This window comes from Monodelphis domestica, chromosome 5 (genome assembly GCF_027887165.1).
Source record: "Monodelphis domestica isolate mMonDom1 chromosome 5, mMonDom1.pri, whole genome shotgun sequence".
Lineage (NCBI taxonomy): Eukaryota > Metazoa > Chordata > Mammalia > Didelphimorphia > Didelphidae > Monodelphis > Monodelphis domestica.
This window is the reverse complement of record NC_077231.1, coordinates 111,432,412-111,453,340: the sequence shown is the minus strand read 5'-3', so window position 1 is coordinate 111,453,340 and position 20,929 is coordinate 111,432,412. Positions and strand designations below refer to the sequence as shown.

Below are 20,929 nucleotides of genomic sequence, written 5' to 3'. Positions count from 1 at the left end.
CTGAATTTACAAGTTTCTTTTTAAAGCAACACCATCTTGTCAATCATTCCTGTTCTCAGATTTGATTCCTTTCTTTCCCTTATCCCACATATGTAGTTAGTTAACAAATCGTGCTATTTCAGCCTCTTTCAAATATGTCCCTTTCTGTCTACATACATAGCTATCAGCTGAGTTCATTCAGGCCCTTTTCACCTTTGACTTGGACTATTGAAATAATTTCCTAATTCTTCTCTATATCTCAAGTGTCTTCCTAATTCAGTACTTCTTCCACATGGCTGCTAAAACAACTGTGTTATGATGATAAGCTCTCTATTACCTCAAATCAACTATCACTTAATTTTTAATCTCATTCTTTTTATAGCTTAATTTTCTTGCAAATTTTTAGGCTATACTTAATTATTAATACTGAAATACATGTATATAATTTCTATACAAGTCAGTTCACATATATCAGAACCAAGTATGCATACCTTTTACTGATAAGAGACTATATGATCAAAAAAGTTTGCATACTGGTAGAGTAATCTCTCACTGAGGAAATTACATTTATGAACCTGCTTTGGTTAAGGTACTTTTTCAGGGTCACATAGCCACTGAGATTTTTGTAACTATGAGGCTCTATCCATTTTGTCACATCGTCTCTCTAACACAAGGCAAAAATTCACATGTAATTCACTGGTTGAGTTGAATTTGCCTCAACATTTCGATGTTTTAACAAACTCCTGTTGAAAAACCACTGTTTATTAGCTTCTTATGACTTTGCACAGTTATCAACTGGTTACATATGATATTATGGTTCCATCTGCCATAATCTGACATTTGCAATTACAGCTATAGAATCATAACATCTTTTGGACTGATATTCAGATTAAGTCCTGCAGTGAAGAAAATGCTATACTTTCCCCACCTTCCCATTCTAAGGTACCTAATAGGGGCATAATAAATGTTTGGAGAATTGAATTCTAGTTTATATACTATTCAAAAAATATTTTTGCTTACATTCTCTATATCACATATGTCAATTTATTCTAATTTCCTTATTCATTTGGTTGAGAACATCTAACTACTGCTCTCTTGGCTATTGTATTTGAAAACTGTTTATTAAATTTCCACTTTGTGCAAAATGTAGCTAGAAGTAAATGGATAGCCTTTATCCGAAGAGAAAGAAGAAACTCACTTTGGTTACTTGGAAGATTTAGACTTAGTAAGTAGACCAGAAGTTGAATTTGGGGAAGAAGTCTGCAAAATTTAGGGGAAATAGATGAAAATTTGAAGAACAAGTCTCTAAGATATGATACTAATTCAGACTCTATTTCTTAGTAGAAAGAGAAAGACAATCAAAGACAATTAAGGAGAATAGGAAAGGATTAAGGAATATTAGAGAATATATCCTAAGGAGGAAGACTTAAAAAGGAGAAGTAGAAGGTAGTTGGAAAGACAGGGCAAGATAAATTAGAAAAGGTAAGTGAATAATTAAATCAAATTGAGTGGATTAGTGGGAGGGATAAAACAATAAACCTGAAAGGAAGTTAAGACAAAGGGGAGACAGAAGGAAGATTTCTGAACCTTATTGAGAATTAGAAGAGGAATATGATTTAGGTTGTATATATATCAAAAAATTATAATTGACCATAAAAGTCTCATAGGAGTACATAGAGCTGAGATATAAAACCCAAGTACTTAGCTAAAACTTTTTAAAAACAAAGACTGAAAATCTGTCCTGTTATGGAGAATAAAGGAAATTATATATTGACTGCCCTCAAATGTGAAATGTTTGTATTTCTGCCATAGCCAAGTAACTGTTTTCTGTTTTCTAAGTTTAGGTTGATCTTTCTCCTTTAGGAAAAAAAATGATGAGACTGGAAGAATACCCCTCCACATACAAGGTTACTAGGAAGTTAGAAAGGTTCCTAAAGGAAAAGAATAAGGTCCCTGTGGGGAAACAAAGGGTCATAGGTGGACTTTCTTGATTCATGTCAGAATGATGAACCTAGAGGAGAAAGAGAAGGAAAACAACCCTACAACTATAGCTTAAAAATAGACTTGAGGTTTTTGCTGAAAAGTAGATGATCTGATAAGATTGCCTTCCTAAGAATAATATAATGCTGCAACAGGTGTTATCAACTTCATCACTAAGGAGTTAACTAACTAAAATCATCCATTAAAAGACAAGGGAAGAAGAAAAGAATATGAGTACTTGATAATTGCCTGGTCAGGGTTACTATTAATTGTCTGTTGACCTTACTAACAACAATGGAGAGGACTTGTCTTCCTGAGACATGTATTCAAGACATACCAGGGAACCGTAACTACACACATTTGGCAATTCACTTGGGCAGTATCAGAGAGAAACTTAAATTATTGCCATTGATTATGAAATCTTGAACTAGAAAATTAAGATTAGAGAGAGTAAACTTGAAGTTGTAAATTCAAGAAGGATAAAGACAAAATATTTGACTAGCTAGAACAAGGTAAGTGAGAAAAGGTAAGGGGCACAAGTTGTCTCTTCCGTACTCTTGCCTGTTAAAGACAAAGCATACAGAAGAGAAAAGTTATTTTGAGAAGTGAACACTAAGAAGATGGTATCTGAGAATGGAATTGCCATCTCTCAGTTATGATGGACAATAGAATGTTGACCGATTGCTGCCTAGAGAATGAAGACTGATAAGTCTGGGGTTGTTATGTCTTGCAAATCTAGTTAAAATATTTTTAAACTAAAATGATGATAGAGAGAAAATACTGACTATATTGATTCCAAAATTAGATATTTTAGAGAATAGCAAAGAAAGGAAAAGAAATTGAAACTTTCCAAAATTCATAGGAGATAAAATGATAAAGGGGATCTTTAATAAAACCCATGGCCTCAATTGCCTATATGTAGACAGGCTAGTTGTGGCAAAAAAAAACAACAGAAATTAGAGATCCTAATGAAATTGTGTTTAACAAAGTCTTTCTGGGTTCAAATCTGGCCTCAGATACTTTCTAGCCATATGACCCTGGGCAAGGCACTTATTGAGTTTTCTTCAGTTTTCTCGTTTGTAAAATGAGCTGGAGAAGGAAATGTCAGACCTCTCCAGTAACTTTGCCAAGAAAACCCCAAAGTGAATCATGAAGAGTCAAACATGACTGAAACAATTTAGCAACAAGAACAATATGTGGATGTACATATATGTATACACATATCCATATAAATCACTAGATATAGACATATCTATATATAGATAACTAAATATGTATCTATGTTTACATTTTGTTTGCATATGCATGTATTTATGTATAAGTATGTGTTTCTGTGTATTTTATATGCATATGTATACATATTCATACTTGTATCTATCCATCAGTCTACTATATTTGGGGCAGCTAGGTGGTGCAATAGATGAATGCCAGACCTAGAATCAGGAAAGGTTATTTTTGTGAATTTAGATTTGGCTGCAGAGGCTTACTAGCTGGGTGACTATAGAGAAATCAATTAAGCCTGCTTGCCTCAGTTTCTTCTTCTGTAAAATGATCTGGAGGAAGAAATGGTGGTGGGGGGGAGGGGGCAAGAGGGTGGAATAGAGAAGAGAATTCTTAAGCACTCCCAAATTCTCTCCAGACATTAAAATAATACTTCAGAATGAATTCTGGAATGCCAAAACCAAAAAAGAAATGGAGTAGGACAACTTTCTAGTTCAAGGAAACTTGAAAAGCTCAGCAGGAAAAGTCTGTTTCACTGGAATGAGGGGGAGGTGTTGTCTAGCTGATGCCATGCCTGACAAACATTCAATGAAGCCAATGGTAAGATACACTTTCTCTTCCCTTTTTAAGGTCCTGAACATGGATGCAAATCACTAGTGAGGCAGTCCTTGTACAGGAATAATCATCAAAATAATCTGATACTTAATTGAGCAAAAATAGAGTGATGGATTGGTGAAACAGATTAGGTGAATAATACATAGTAAGTGGTCATAGTAATCTAGTGTTTGGGAAACCTAAAGATCCAAGCTTTTGGGACAAGAACTCATTCTTTGACAAAAACTGCTGGGAAAACTGGAAAACAACATGGCAGAAACTAGGTATAGATCAATATCTCAAATTGTATACCAAGATAACATTAAAATGAGTACATACAATTTAGACATAACGGGAAATTAAGAAGCCTGGAATAGTTTACTGTCAGATCTAAGGATAAGGGAAGAATTTATGATAAAACAAGAGATAGAAAGCATTAAGAGATGTAAAATGGATAATTTTGATTATATTAAATTGAAAAACTTTTGCATAAATATCCCAATGAGATCAAGATGAGAAGGTAAATTTAAAGCTGAGGAGAATTTTTTTTTTAATAGCAGATATTTCTGATAAAGGCTTTATTTTGCAAATATATGAAGAACTTAATCAGATTTATAAAAATACAAGTCATTCCCCAATTGATAAATAGTAAAAGACTAAAAACAAGCAGTTTTTAGATGAAAAAATCAAAGCTATCACCAATCATATGGCATCCATTAGATTCTTTCTTAGGTATGGTTTTGGTAAAACCCCAGTATATGTTGTACCACTTCTTGCTCTGGTACATAGCCTTTCATTGGGTCCTGGAGGGTTCCACTATTCTATTTTCTCTTGTTTTAAATTATACTTTCTAGTCTCCTATATATTTGTAGGATTATTGTTTTTTCACCTACTTAGGGCTTTCCTCTTTATAGTTTTCATACGTTTCATAGTGTTAGGTTAATAAGTTATTTAAGAATTTCTTGGTAATTCTATTTATTTACCTCTCTATTTATTTGAGGTTTTTGCAATTAAAACAATATATTCACATCTGGGTTGTTTTTTTTTCCTGTAATATTCATCTCTCTCTTTTTTTACTAATTGAAGTTCCTATTTTTTCATTGGTGTTAACCATCAGTTTTTCAGCATGTTGTATAGAGTTGTTGTATTTGGAAGTCCTTAACTTTTCAAAATATAATATTCCATTTCTTTCTGCAGTTTCTCCTAATCACAAATACTTTTATTAACATTTCCTTTCCTTTATAAATGAAAGTCTTCTGTTTCCAAGAACCATCTGTTCTACCTTCTCAATATCTGTCCCAGGTAGGTCTTGGGAACAGATTGGCCAGGGAGGGTTATGACAATGAAAGAACTGTTTATTCTTATAAACAATGTTTTTGAGAACAACATTGAGCACCTGGGAAGCATCCAGACAAGGTCAGTGAGGATGGTAAAGGCCCCTAAGTCTAGAGCCTATGAGAACCGGACATGTTTAACCTGAAGCAAAGATGATTCAGGAGATGGCAGTGAATGCTATCATCAAGTTTCTGAAAGGATATCCTTTTCTATTTTCCTTATAATTTGACTACATTAGTTTTGCTTGTGCAAGAACTTTTTAATTTCATGTCATTAAAATTATCCTTTTTCTTTCTTGCCATCCTCTCTAGCTCTTATTTGATAATAAATTCTTCCTTATCAATAGATCTGATAGGTACATTTTAGTATGTGGTGTGATATGTTGGTACATACCTCATTTCCTCCAAACTTTTTAAAATATTTTGAAACACTTTTTATCGAGTGGTAAGTTCTTACCCTAAAAATTTAGATCTTTAGCTTTATCAAAAGGTAAATTACTATGGTTATTTACTGTTGTATATTGTGTAACTAATCCATTCCTGATCTTCCATTCTATTTCTGAGCCAATACCAGATTGTTTTGATGATTACCTCTTTGTAATATAGTTTGAAATCTGGTAATGCTGGGCCACCTTCATTCACATTTTTTTCATTGATTCCCTTGATATTTTTTACATTTTATTCTTCCAAATATTTTGTTACTATTTTTCCTAGTTCTAGGAAATAATTCTTTGGTAGTTTGAATAGTATGCCACTGAATAAATTAACTTGGGTAGAATAAAAATTGTCATTATATTGGCTTGGTCTATGCATGAGTAATTGATATTTCTACAATTGTGTAGACCTAACTTTATGTGAAAAGTGTTTTGTGATTGTGTTCAGATCTTGGTTTGTCTTGGCAGTTATACTCTCAAGTATTATCTTCAGTTATTGTAGATTTTGTTGTTTATGTGGTAAATTATGCTAGTTCTTTTCCTAATGTTAAAATAATCTAGCATGCCTGGTAGAAATCTGATTTTGTCTTAATGAATTATTCCTAGAGTTTCTTTAATGAAATTTTATTCAAAATATTTTCAATATTAATTAATGACAATTTGTAATTGGAGTGATTTTTATTACTGAATCCTCAAACAACTTTTGTTATGTATGCTAACTGGATATTATAGTAGGTATGTAACTTGAATCCCTTGATCCCATTGGATGATTTCTAAGGTCCAGTGCATCTTTGCCATTGTTTATTTTTAAATCAGTATGGAATATCCAATGTCTTAGGTTTCTTGCTAATGTATTTTTTGGTTCACAGGATTCACCAAGAAATACTAATGATTTTTCTTTTATGGTGAAATTTTAATTTATAGATAAATATACTAAATATGAGACTAACCACCAGCATGTCATTAGAAACCTGTTTTAAAATGAGAAATTTTATTTTTCCCCTAAGATCCTTTCTTTCAAAGGGCCCTCAATTCTAAGAAATTCCCCTAACACAAGTGAAAAATAATTATAATTTTACATTCAGGTTTTTAAAAAAAATGTTTCATATTCAAATAGAATGTAAGCTCATTTTCCATTGGAATAGTGAGCACGTGACTTTAAAAAAAAACCCATTTGTTCTGGAGCACCATTGTTGTGAGGTGTCTTTTGGAGTTCTTAATTTGTTTCAGGAATGTCCAACTCTTTATTACCCCTTTTGAGGTTTTTTTGGCAAAGATACTGGAGTGGTTTGCCATTTTTGTCTCTAGCTCATTTTACAGATGAAGATCTGAGACAGAGCATAATGACCTTCCTACGTATCTGAGGCCAGTTTTGAACTCAGGGAGATGAGCCTTCCTGATTTCAGTCTTAGCACTCTATTCACTGTCCCATCTAGGTTTTCCATTTCTGGGGTTATTTCTATTTATTATTGGTTTAGATGGAAGGTCTTGACCATAAAGTAAATAAAAGAGAAAAAGAAATGCCATAGTTTCGCTTAGTAGGTTTGTTATTAAGTCTCAAAAAAACAAAATGACAGCCAAATTTGGAGTGGACTCTTCTTGGCATGTGCTGTGACGAAGAAAGTTAAATTCTGCATCAGTAATTGCTTTGTGACTTGTCTGGCTTATTTCAGGTTATTGAAAATGTAAATTGACATTCATTTTAGGTAAAGTATTTACATCAATTATACAATAAAATGGATGTCATTTTACTCTTCTTTTTTTGCCTTATTTATGTGGTACTGAATCTTTGTCTTCATAAGAGGGGGAAAAAACCTTTTGAAATAAATTTTTGTCAATGTGGCCAAAAAGTTTTTATCCAATCCAGTGGACTTTCTGTTTACACTGAGCTATAGTCAACTGTATCACTGGTGTTATGTAATTATAGAAAGTCAATTTAAAGTTTCCATTAGACTTCTTTGATCTTTATTAATTCTTCTCTTGTCACTTTTATGCTGATGTTTCACTAATTGCTAGCTCTCCAAAACATTTCTTACCCAATATGTTAGTGCAAATTAAATTTAATTAAGTCAACTTGATATTTTTATTTAAATGCTCCTTGACTAAAATTATAACAGAATAAATTAGCAGGTCGATCTTTGGAAATTTTTTTTAACCTATACCTTCCGACTTAGAATCACTACTTTGTATTGGTTTTAAGGCAGGAGACTGGTAAAGGCTTGGCAATGAGGGTTAAGTGACTTGTCCAGGGTCATACAGGGAGTGCCTGAGGTCAGATTTGAACCCAGGACTTTACGTCTCTGGGCCTGGCTCTCAATCCACTGAGCCACTCAGCTGCCCCAATCAATAATTTGTTGTTTGTTTGTTTTTTTAACTACATTGCATTTTAACATTTTATATTATTTGTTGAGATGGTGATCAGTTAGAGGGGCATTTGAGGTTAAACTGATCCTTAATTACATTTCTATCTCTTGATTTTTTTGAAGAAAAGTAATATTCTTTTTGTTAAAAGTGATATTGTTTCAAATGTTAACTAAGTTTGAAATAATTCCAAAGGGTTGTTTTTTTTTACTCTTGGGAAACAATAGAAAACAAAAGATTACTAAACCTTTTTGTTTTAGATGTAAATCAAACTATTAAATGTACTGCTCCTCTCAACCTCTGCCACCTGCCCAGAAGATAGGAGAAATTCTTACCTAAGAAGTGATAAGGATTTCAAGGCTTTGATACAAATTCACATCTTGCTTTTTCATATATAAAAATAAATAGCAAATTAATGAACTGCATAAAATAGGAATCTTAATCTCTTCCACTCTTTTCATTCCATCATTATTATTGAAAACAGCAAATCTTTTTTTCATGAATCCTAAGAAGTAACATATTTTCTCAGTCCTTTGGGCTATATACATGGCAGTGCAGGTGGGAGGTGTGTGAACTGTTGTAATCCATGAACTGAGTCAATCCAGTCCTTCAGGATACTATCAGAAAATCACTTACTCTTCTTTCAAAATCTTATTCATGATCATCTATCTTACTATCTTGGAATTTTGGATCAACTTCCTTTACTTTATGACAAATTTCTTATGAATAAATTATAACTTCAGCATTATTGTGATCAGATAGCTTTCAAACAAATGATCCTGCCCTCTAATGAAGAATCAACAAGGACCGGGGAAGAGTTGGAACACAGAAGTCGGAACACACACTTAAATTTCAGTGAATGAGTTTCAATAAGTGTACAAAAAGATTTTTCTGAAACTGTATATTCCCCAACCATTTCTTTGAAATATGAATTTGTCAGAAATTTTTTGTGAAAAAAAAATGAAAATTTTAAGACTATACTCTTGTTTACCCCCACTTAGTTTGACTTACCTGGAAGAAACAAAATACGTTCTTCAGTTTCATTGTTTCGACTATCTACATTCCTTAATAAAGAAATTCTGCTACCTATGCTAACACAATTTTATTGCTGCTGCTGCATCAAGCAAGTTCCATCATCTAGCATGTCTGTCTTCCTTTGCTAACGTGTCCTTCAGTCTTCATTACTTCCTTAACACTTTTCCTTGCTTTCTTCTTTTCTTTACCCTATGGGTATTCTTTCCACTTTGTGAACTTGCTTCGGGGAGGAAAAATTGGCTTAGCCATTATCACTTCTTGAAAAACGGGCCCTTCTGCTCTACAGTGGTCTACTTCACCTCATCTTCCATAATTTTCCAGGACAATCTCCGTAAGAAGGATGACAGAATTGAAGAACTGGAAGAGGCACTAAGGGAAAGTGTACAGATAACTGCTGAACGAGAAATGGTGCTAGCTCAAGAGGAATCAGCCAGAACCTTTGCTGAAAAACAGGTCTGCTATTTTATGAACCACTGACATTTCTGCTCAGTGAATCTAAGGTGCCATTCAATTGGTAACTACTTAGTTCTAAGTAACATATTATATTTTGCAGATCTCAATACTTAGCCATATTTAAGTATTCCAGGGTCAGATGAGTATTCTAGAAGTTCATGAAGCATCTCTTTTACTTAAGTGTATGAGAATTTAAATAAATATCTCAAGCTCTTGACAAATTATAACAGTTCTCTTCTCAAGCTTTGGTTTCATATATTTTCATGCTTCTTCACTATTGGATTCATAGAAACCTATTTAATGTTGAAATAGTTTTCGAAGTACAACATTCTGAATTATTCTTCTGCATATCATGTTTATTACACTGTAAGCTCTTTGAGAGCTAGGAACATATCTAATTCATATATTTTATTATAGGTACTCATTAAAACAGTGTAGGCTCTTAATTTATATTTCTTCCATTTATTTTTATCCCATGACCCCATTTTTCTGTTCTTCATTAATAAGAGCATCCAAAGAATATGTAAGCAAGGAAATTTTAAAGAAATTATAATACCATTGTTTTTATATTCACTGAAGGGACCTAACATCAGTTATACTTTTCATTTACTAAGTTGAGGACTACTATTTGGGAATTTGTTTGGTTGATTTTGGTTCCTCAGGTTGGGAATATTTGGTATAGTTTTTATGAGATATATTTCTTGCAACAAGTTGAGAAATAAGCATTAACATTCTTTTTGGAGGCAACCTTCTGCATATAATCATAAGAATGCTGTCTTCTCTTCATGATACCTGCATAAAAAACCTCCTTTAATCATAACAGAACTTAGCAATCTCAATTATTATTCTTTAGCAATACTAAAAGTTTATCAGATCTCAAAATGAGTGGCTCTCCTTGCCCTGCTTCTATACATATTCTGTGTCCAATTTCCTTATTGGTTAATTCCCTAAGTACCAATTAAACTGAGCTTATAATAGGGGAATAACAAGCTGCCATTGGTCCAGGGCTGGAAGAGGATTTCCTTTTGATTGTTTTTCATATTCTTTACTTCAGTTTAAAAAAAAATCCCTATTTTTTCTCTTTCTGTAGATTTCTTTTGACCCTTGCTTTCCACCTTTCATTATTAGGGAAAATGTTCACACTGAAGTTATCTATAACATACCTATTTTATTAATTTTAATGATAGATTTTGAGTATTCTAGATCTGTTTTTCTCTTTGCAACATTGGTTGCATGCTGCTGTCGTGTGTTTATTTCTCAAGCTTATTATTGCCTGAACTGATTATAATTTTCTTTTAATTCCATGCTTTTTCTTTTTTCTTGTTTATTTTATTTACTACTATTCTGCTACTCCCTGTCTGAAGCTATTCAGTGCATAAGACCAAACATTTGGCCTCTAAATGGTTCAAGGTATGAAGAAATTGACTTTCTGCTTCTCTTTCAAAAATTCCCATTCTCTTCTCCCACCTTTGTATTTCCTTATCAACTTAAAATCCTACTATAAATACTTATTTTCTGGTATTTTCTCTTCATAACATACTTAGATGTAATACCCAACTGATTTCTGAAATATCCTTAAAAAAAAAAAAAAAAGATATGTTTGGATTGTTTTTTTTTACTAGCAAAAAATAATCCTAATTATATCAAATTCAAAAAATTTTGCACCTGAAAGTACATGAAAAATTCTAGGAAAAATTTATTTTATATTACAAAATATAAAAAAAAAGGTAATTAACCCTTTGCCTCTTGAAGTGTGAGCATCTTTGATTTTTCAAAAAACAATGTAAGTGTAATTATTGTTTATTGAACACCAAACCAAAAATCATATATTGAAAGGAATATTGTCTCTTCTTAGTAATTACCTTGTCGTGTGTGTGTGTGTGTGTGTGTGTGTGTGTGTGTGTGTGTGTGTGTGTGTATTTGAACAACAATGCTATCTTGCACAATCTAATTGTGGCAAATATTTGTTATTTGGAGGTAGATTGAAATTTTTTGAAAAAGCAAAACAAAACTTATTTAGATCTGAATTTCATGAAAGTCAGTTTTTTAACATAGATAATACATTTTTAAATTCTAAAAACAAAGAAAAGACATATGACTAGAAAATTTTACCAAAAAGTCTTCCATGTGGAACTGATGATAATTTTGAAAAGGAGTTTTAATGTGTTTTGAGTTAATGGCAGTTTAGTGAAATCATTCACTAATGGTAACTGCTTTGAAAAACAATGCATATTTGAGTTTATAAGTTCTGATACAGTTCTTTAAAAATCAACTTATTCACATTTCACATGAGAGTAAAAGCCTGTTCAACTTAGTACAAAAATCAAGGTCTTAAGCTAGAATTCTCTCATTTTCCATGTTTGGTGGATCCATGGATAGATTATGGGAACCAATAAATCTTTTAGAAAGTAGTTTAATATATATATTTCAACATATTCTTTTGCTGTATGATCCTTTGTTTATTCATAAAGGATCCATAGGCTCCAACAGACAACCATAGTGGTCCATGCATGTGACATGAAAATGGTTAAGATCATTTTATCCTCAGTTCCATTTTGAATGTAGAGAATTTCTGATACCTATGAGGCATTCAGGCGAAGATGTCTAGGAGGCAGTAATGAAGACAGGAACTTAGGGCATTTGTGAGGTTTTTTAGGTTGTCTGTATGGAGATGGGAGATACTCCATGGTAGCTAGTGAGATCACCAGGTAGACGACATATAGAGAGGGAGGAAAGGACAAGCCAGGATAGAGCCTTGTAACAGACTTACATATCAGGTACAGGTGGTAGATGATGAGTCTGCACAGGATCATGGAGGGAAGGAGGAGGTGTCGCATAGTAATCAAATGGGGAGGAAGTAGTGACATGAATAGGCTTCATAGTCTGGAGTGTTTACCCATCTTTTACCATTGAACAGGTTCCTTTTTTAAATCAGGCATTCAAGGTAGAGGCATAGAATAGGTTTGGAGGAAATGCCTACCCCACATTTTCTTACTTAACTTTAAGTTTTAGGGGTATCAGTGTAAAAATTAAAATTAAATGTCAATAATAAAAATATTATATTTTGTGAGGTTTATTAGAGATCATTAGAAATCAAGGAATAAAGAAGATACAAAATAAAGACCACGTGCCCATGGCTATTCAGCCAGTTCAAACACCCGCCTTACCACTTCCAAACTCTGGACAGGAAGTAAAGTGGCAGGGCTCTCTATGTCCCCGCCTAATATCCCCTTTCTACAGGAAGTACATAATGACAGGAAGTCAGTGGGCTCCTGGGAAATGTAGCTCATTTTTTAGGGTAACAGATTTTCAATTATACATTAGCCAGTGAAAAGGTTAATAAACTTTATAGCAGTAATTCTCTCAATAGCAAAAGTGAAGCAACCAAAAGGCTTAATTAAGCTTGGGACCAACCTTACAAATTCATACATACCCTATGAATGCTTCAGTATAAAGAATACTGGATTTGAAGTCAGAGAAAAACTGAACCTACTGATCAGATTTGCTTTTTTAAAAACTACTATCAAGTAGTATACAGTTCTGTAATGCTGTTATAGATGTGGTATAATGGGCCTCCTTCATTATTACTTTTTCATCATTATTTTGTTTTAGATGTGTAATTTTTTTGTACAGAAAATTTTTGAATTCCAAAAGGATCTTGCTGTTATTTTTTCTGTTAAAATATGCTTTTTGGTAATATGATAGAATTGGCACTCAATCTGTAAATTATCTTAGCTGAATTGTCTTCTTTATTACATGAAATCATATATACACAAAACCATCCACTATAAAGGATAAATCCCACAGAATTGATTTCTTACAAAGTGAAAAAAAAAATTCTAAATGTAAGAACTAAGTAGATCACTTTTCACAGGTATTTTCTACAAATGTGCCTCAGTACCATCATGCTTCAATTACAAGCCCATTTTCTTCGGGGATTTTGTATGTATAAAATGGAAGAGTGGGATACTATGTGAGGAGAAATGTATTGTCTGCAGGTTACACCATCTCAGCAAATCTACTTTCCAAAAGATAATGACGTTCATTTGGAAGTGAGTAACACACCAATGGGAGCTCAGGAGTTAGAGCATATTACTAGAGTCCTATAGATCTATCCTAGAACACTGATAGGTTACCAACCTGCAATTTTCTAGGGACTCAGCACACTGATAAGAATACAATTTAAAGAAGTAGCCCTAGAGGGGTTGTCACAGCAGTAAAAACATTTTTGAAATTGAAACTTCATATTTCTTGCACCCTTATTTCTCTCCCCTGCCACATATCTTATCACTTCTATGTGTATAGACTGTAACCAATAGTTCTAAATTATTCTTAAGAGTACCATATCTGCTATGCAAATGATGAAATAGGAAGATTCCTTCAAATCTGTCAAGAATAAATGCATAATAAATTGTCTCCCCCTTATAGAATGTGAGATCCTTGGGGTTTGGAGGGGATGATGGGCAGCAACTTCTTTCATTTATTTATTTTGTTTTGTCTCTGTATCCCTAGTGCCTGGTCATACCGTAGAAGGAGCTTTAATTTAATACTTATGGATTAATTATGCATTGATCAATGTCACCTTCTTTGCCCATATTTGATTTTTTCAGTGCTATTTCTATTTCTGTAAGCATCTCTGCTACTGTCATGTTATATTCTATATGTGGTAGGTTCAATGTTGTTAATGGCAAAAAGTTTATTTGAGAAAATTTTTGCAGGTCTTTGTTAACTTTCATCTGTTTGTTGTCATACTCTGAGTTAGATCCCTAAATGTTCTTAGATCACTTTTTTTAACTGGGTCTCTATCAAAGATTTCATTTAATCTGATTTTTCTCCTCCACTGCTTTCCATTGTTTTATGAGGTGATATTCATCATAATCTTTGATTGTCTCTTTTGTAAGATTTCACAGGTGAATTTATATTCTAAATCAGTGTTGCTCTTGACTAAGATGTCTTGCAACTTGACCTGTAGGTTAACTGTTTTGTAAGGCATTTTTTAAACTCTTTTGGCATCTTCATTATGGTATTTGATTTCATTGGTTAATTTTTGTATAGTAGTGTTATGATAGATGCCTCTATTTTATTTAATCAATTTTCTATTTTTGATGTCAACATCTTCTTTTAATAGATCAGTGTTACTTACATATCTTTTTCTTATTTTGATTCTACTCACTAATGAATTTTGTACTTTTAACTAAAATAGAGATTATTAGCTTTTTTTAAAAATTTCACAGGCCTTGTTTAGCAGTGTAATGAAACATGTGGATTCCATCTCAAAAATATTTTAAAAGTTCAAAGATCCCATGGTTTTGTTTTAGAAATGTGAACACATTGATTTTTTTTACCCCAAAGACAAAACATTTTTATAACTAGATTAAATAGTATTATCAGTTGAAATATGTGCCTTGTAAATGTGTTTCTATACACAGAAAATTTGAAGATTTGAAAGCCTCAAAGACATTCAGTTAGGAGAAATACTGTACATTAATCTATGCATAAATGACAGCTTATTTCTTGAGCTACTCGCCATCTAATTTATGTTTTTGTAGAAAATTTTGATATTGATTGGTCCACAGATGAATGGTTGGTTTTACAATACAGACTGAATACAATACAGCACTTTGCCAAAAAAAAACAAAACAAAACAAGTGTAGCATTGCTTAGACATGTACTAACACCAGTTTTTGTATGGGGATGGGGGTATCTGGTGCATTTTGCATTTCCTGAAAGTGTTTGGTCTTTATCTGTCGGCAAATAAAATGTCTTTTACTTCCCCCCTCCCCAAAAAATAAATTTAAAAAAGTTCAAAGATCCCAAATTATGAATTTCTGTTCCAAAAGGTCAGTGGTCTGACTGTACACAATACAGCTGATTCAAGAATGACTCCCACATCAATAGTGGTAGTCTCTCGGTGACCGAGAATGACAATTGTCTTTGTGCATTATCATCTATTGATGTACCCTCATGTGGCTTTGAAGTCCAAAGACTGAGGCACAGAGTTTGTGGCATATGGGGCATGGGAAGCCAGTTGTTAGGGAGGTGCGGTTGTGGCCTGGTGTTGGCGTTCATGCGCAGCGGCAAGACGTCGACGTCGTTCATCTTCAAAGGTGGTGGCGGCATGGTTCCTTTCTTTCTTTTTGATTCTCTCTGCAATGCTGGTAGGTTAGGCAGGCTATGTACAATTTGTACAAAAAATTCTAGCCAAGGTAAGGCTTTAGAAACTTTCCATCTTAAAAAGCAATTTGTTATAATACAGCTCTACTTTCTTCCTGCACATCTGTTCAAACAGCCCAATTAGTTAAGTAACCCTGTTAAAGATCTGTTCAGCTGAATGAATAGGTGAAGTCTTTTCCTGAGCTAAAAGTAAATGCTAATCATAGCAACGAAGAAAACATTATTTTTTCCCCTATTTTAACAATATTAATAAAATAATTTAGAAAATTACAGTAAAGCAAAAACAAACTACTCTCTGAATAGGGGTGACAAAGAACATTCAAAGCCTGATTGCTATTATTTGGAATATATATTCAATTATTTTTCCATAAATTACATTCAGCCACTGTCAGACAACATACTGATGCATGGAAAAGTGTCAATTGCAATAGTTTACATATATTTTACACATATATTACCTGGTGCTGCCATGATTTAAATAGTGTCTAAAATTATTTTTTAACCCAAAACAAAAAATCTTATACAAACAAAAAGTTTAATTTCTGAAAATTCTTTCCAGTATTATTTGCAAAATGCAAAAATGCTGGCTTTATCTTTTAGGATTCCTAGACTATTCAAGAAAATTTCATATTGAAAGGGTGTACACTCAGCTAATCACCCAGGCTGCTAGAGTTAAGAGTGAGTGGATCATTTCACAAGGAGAGGAATGACATTCTGAAATTATCATATGTAATGTCAGGTTTTCCAAGCACTTTCTCAATGTGAACAGTTAGTATATTTAAGGACTATAAAGAATAATATATTACCACTGCACCAGCATCTCTTTATGGTACACATTTCTTTTATCATTTCAACAATTTTAAGAAAATTTCAGAGCTTTTAAAATTTCATCCAAGTTGAATAGAATAGATGATTTAGAAATTAAAATTAAAGGAAAAACTATTTGGACAGAGATACCAGTTACTCCTAGAAAAAAAAATTTACCTCCTCTCATAGAATTTTTCTTAAGATATCTTAACTGATTTTAAATAGAATTTAAATTTGTCCTTCAAAATAGAAAATAAAACACTTAAAAGGGTATAACTGACTAAAGCTAACAGAAGTTATCCTTAAAACTTGTTGATAGAATCACTGACAATTCATACAATACTTAGACTCTAGCAGATACAATAAGTTAAATAAATAAGAATAAACTATAATTACAGAGCCAGTCTTTCCCCTTGGGGAAGCAAAAAGCCACCTTTGACCATGTTCCCTACATATACATATACTGTATATTATTAGAAGCTTCTTCAGAGAAGCAAAATATACTTGCCTACCTGACAATGGAGTTCATCATGTTAGTCTAGCATGTCAGGAGGGCAACTACAAGTGTTGGGCCCAAGAATATTTCTGGTTTGTTAATGGAAAACCACAGAATATGCTCTCTAAACTGAACATAAACTAAATTATGCAGTGTATTTAGTGTCTTCTTTTTAAATAATCAGTACAATCTAGCACAGGTTCCTGTCCTTTCTACTGCACCCCAAAGGCTTCAAATTTATGGGTGCAAATAACAAAGAAAAAATGCATGTCAATTATGGGAAGGCTACTCTGACAAGAGAAGCTGGTATCTCTGATTTCAAATTATTCTTGCATGGAACTGTACAGACAGCATGATACCTGAGCAAATAAATCAACTACCATGATATGAAGGGCTTGTTAATCTATAGTCTTTGCTTATTGTGTGCAAAGTGCGCTACTGCCCCCTGAGCTCCCTGCATTTCACTTTTCTTGAAAAATCAGTGCTTGATCCTTTCCAAAATAACCAAAGAAATGAGGCAGAAATTATCTCTTCACCATAGTTCCTACTCAGTCCCGAGACTGATAGAAGAGGATGTAACCAGACTCGGAGTTCTTTGAGATGTCTGATGTCAACCCGTAGAATTCTTCAATAGCTTGTGCATCTATTTTCTCTACAATGTCATCATCAAACAATAACCAAAAATCATGACTCTTAACAATTGCAATGTAATGGCCTCGATTAGGACCACTTTCACAGTGAACCACAACAGCAACAAGGTCATACATTCTGTCAGGATTGGTGGCATCTCCTGAAGTGTTAAATAGTCTAAGTTCTAAAGGAAAAACTACCCGATAAGAAAGTTTTGTGTATCGATGAAGCTGATCCATATATTTAAATCTCTTCAAATGCAGTGCCAAAATCATGGGCAGTTTTTTTACTTTCATCCTTTTGTGTGCTTCCTGTTTGCTGCGACATTCTTCGCAGTAATATTTGTATTCACTGCATAGTTTCTGTGTTGCTAAAACCCCTTAAGCAGTGAGTAATTGATGTGTTTTGTTCCACATCAACAGAAAGGTCTAAAAAATCTTCATCTTTGCTACTTATAGTTTCACAAGTAAGACATCTGGTTTCATTAGTTAATGTTCCCTGAAAGATCTCATGAACCCAAGTTGGGTCTGGTGTGCTGTTGTTATTTTCACTGTCAATATTGCCATTAGGTAGATGACCATTCTGCTTTTCCTGCTTTCTCTCTTCTTGTAAAATATCAGCAATTGTATTTAGTAGGTAATTCAAAAACTCATGTGCATCTTGCTGAATGTAGTTGTCAAAAAGTTCATTTTCTTTTCGTAACCTTGTTATGAACTTCTTAGGAAGTATTACTCTAGCCTTTTTCTTCTGAGTGGCTATACTGTGAAAGAGATCTTCTAAGCACGTAAGAAGATTCTCTTTCTTCCTAGGTTGACTCTTGTAAGCTAGAACTTTTTCTCGAAATGGACGGCAAAAATAAAGTGCTTGAAGAACTGAATTGCAGTAGCAGGTGTTTCCAAATTTCCAGTTTTCTGTCACAAAAGAGTTGCTATAGGACTTCCGGTCAAGATGGCGGCCTAGAGAAAGCTAAAGTCTAGATCTCCTGAAACCCTTCCTTACCGATCTCAAACCAAATGCTCATTGACTAATCCAAAATAGTGTTCATTGACTGGAAACTGTTCTGGACCAATCTCTTTCTCTAAAGCCGAGGCATTGGCGCCCATGGTACAGATGGAAGCAAATTTGGAGACTGTCATTAGGATTTCCATCCGCCGAACACCATCTTCCACCCAATAACAGCGGCAGCGGCGGCAGCGCCAGGCTCCGAGCACCGGGCGCGGGGGAGGAGGAGCAGGGCAGGGGGGCCACCCCCCTCACCGCCGGCTGCCCAACAGCCCCAGCCCCGCCGGCTGACTGAAGGACTGGCCAACCAACCCAAAGACCAACCCAAGCAAACGTCGGACCCCAGTGCTCCGGCAACACATCCTCGGCCCCCGCCCCCAGCTCTGGCTCCTGCTTGGGCTGCCGGCGGCATGGTTAATGTGGGTTCGCCAGCTGCTTCTGACAGAGGCAGCAAGTTCTAGTTGCTTTGGTGTAATGCCAGCCCACTTCAAGTTGGACTTTAGCTGATCCTTGAATCTTTTCTCTGGTCGGCCTTGTTTCCTGAGTCCAGCTGACAGTTCACCATAGAATACCTGTCTTGGTATTCGCTGTGGGTCCATGCAGATGACGTGTCCAGACCATCGTAGCTGGGTTTTGAGGACCATTACTTCGATGCTGATGGAGTTGGCTCTGTCGAGGACTTCCGGTTGGTGATACGGTCCTGCCATCGGATCCTCATGATTGACTGGAGAGAGCGTTGATGGAATTCTTCCAGCTGTTTCATGTGCTTCTGGTACAGTGTCCATGTCTCACAACCATACAGGAGCGAGCTGAGGACCACTGCGTTGTACACTTTGAGCTTCGTTGCAGTGTTTACACCTCTGTGTTGGAGGACTTTGGAGCACAGCCGCCCGAGTGCCTGGCTGCCCTTTTGGATCCTGGCATTAATCTCGTGGTCTAGGAACCCGTCGTTGGCAATGGTGTTGCCCAGGTACTTGAAAGTGTTGACGTTAGAAAGCTGAGTGCCGTCGATTGTAATGTACGGCTGGTTAGTTGGCCTCCCTGGTGCAGGTTGGAACAGCAACTCGGTTTTGGTGAGGCTGATAGTCAGGCCAAACAGTTTTGTTGCTGTAGAGAACCTGTCCACAATGGTTTGGAGATGATTTTCTTGGTGGGCCATGAGAGCACAGTCATCTGCGAAGAAAGCTTCCAGGATGAGTCTCTCTGTTGTCTTTGTTTTTCCAGTCAAGCGGCAAAGGTCGAATAGTGAGCCATCCAGTCAGTATTTGATGTAGACACCCAGGTCTAGATCCATCACAGCATGTTGTAATACTTGGGTGAAGTATAGGTTGAATAGTACTGGAGCGAGGACACAGCCTTGTTTCACACCATTGGAGATGTTGAAGCAATCAGAAGTCCCTTCACAAGATAGGACTTCCCCTGTCATGTCGACATGAAAGAGCTGGATCATTCTGACGAATTTTGCTGGGCAACCGAGCATGCTAAGGATCACCCACAATGAGTCCCTGTTCACTGTGTCGAACGCCTTTGTCAGGTCTATGAAGACAATGTAGAGACTCAGGTTCTGCTCAAGGCATTTTTGCTGCATTTGCCTCATTGTCAAGACCATGTCGATGGTGCTACGATCTGGTCGGAAGCCACACCCCCTCTGTTTAGGCTGGTCCAAAAGGCCCAAGCCCTTAGATAGCTGAGGCAAAGAAAAGAGATCAGTCCCTATCACTCACGTGGCCAAAATGGAGAAACAGTCTCAGGGGCCTCCACCTCCAGCTTTCTTTAGAGCAAGCTTCTCAGAGCACAACCTCTCAGAGCAAAACCTCTCCAATCCAAACACCTCTAGTCCTCAGACCCCGCTATCTTTAAGGAAACCATCCAAGTTCCCTCCCCTCAGTTCTCACATCTACCAGTCACTGTCCATGTCTTCCCTGTGCCAATGGTGGCTCTAGCTTAACCCAGGACCACCCAGAGGTCTGTGGCTTTGCACATGTCTGTTGAAGGTCATATTCTCAAATAATTAAATCTTGATCTATGCTGCAGCCCTTCCTAAATCCTGTTAGGACTGAGTAGGGTGAAGATTGTATCAATTCTAAAATCAATCATGACTCAAAAAACTTCCTGTTCTATGCTTAAGCATAGGTCAAAGCCCTTTCCATTGTTCAGCAAAAGGTTTCTGTCCTAAAGTAATCTTAAGTAGGGAGGAGAAGGAACCTCCCATGTCAATGGGGTTCACATTCCAATAGACTATCAGTAAGAAATTTTTCAAGTATGAAATTTCCCAATGATGAAATTTCCAACATTTATGAGTCTAAGAAATTTTAAGGTTTACACTGTCCAGCATTCAGCTCCTCTCATGGCTCTGGTGATCTGTACATCCTGGATGTCTCGCTGGTGTACAATGATGTAGTCAATGAGATGCCACTGTTTTGATCGTG

At 35.1% G+C, this 20,929-nt stretch overlaps 2 protein-coding genes across 11 annotated transcripts in view; one reads left to right on the top strand and one right to left on the bottom strand.

Annotated features, from left to right (window-relative positions):
* ERC1 (ELKS/RAB6-interacting/CAST family member 1) overlaps positions 1-20,929 on the top strand; it is a 457,438-nt gene that overhangs the window by 294,164 nt on the left and 142,345 nt on the right. For 6 of the 10 annotated variants that reach the window (XM_056800772.1, XM_056800770.1, XM_056800771.1 and 3 more), the window contains one exon: positions 9,260-9,391. The exons of the other annotated variants lie outside the window; for them this stretch is intronic. In XM_056800772.1, the coding sequence (XP_056656750.1) occupies positions 9,260-9,391 (132 nt within the window). The remainder of the gene's footprint in view (positions 1-9,259; positions 9,392-20,929) is intronic. 10 annotated transcript variants of the gene reach the window in all.
* Positions 15,899-18,755, bottom strand: LOC100017337 (ubiquitin carboxyl-terminal hydrolase 12-like). Its single transcript, XM_016425980.2, is given in 3 exon segments — positions 15,899-17,855; positions 17,857-18,398; positions 18,518-18,755. Coding segments are annotated over 3 exon segments (1,110 nt in total). The 5' UTR covers positions 18,647-18,755; the 3' UTR covers positions 15,899-17,416.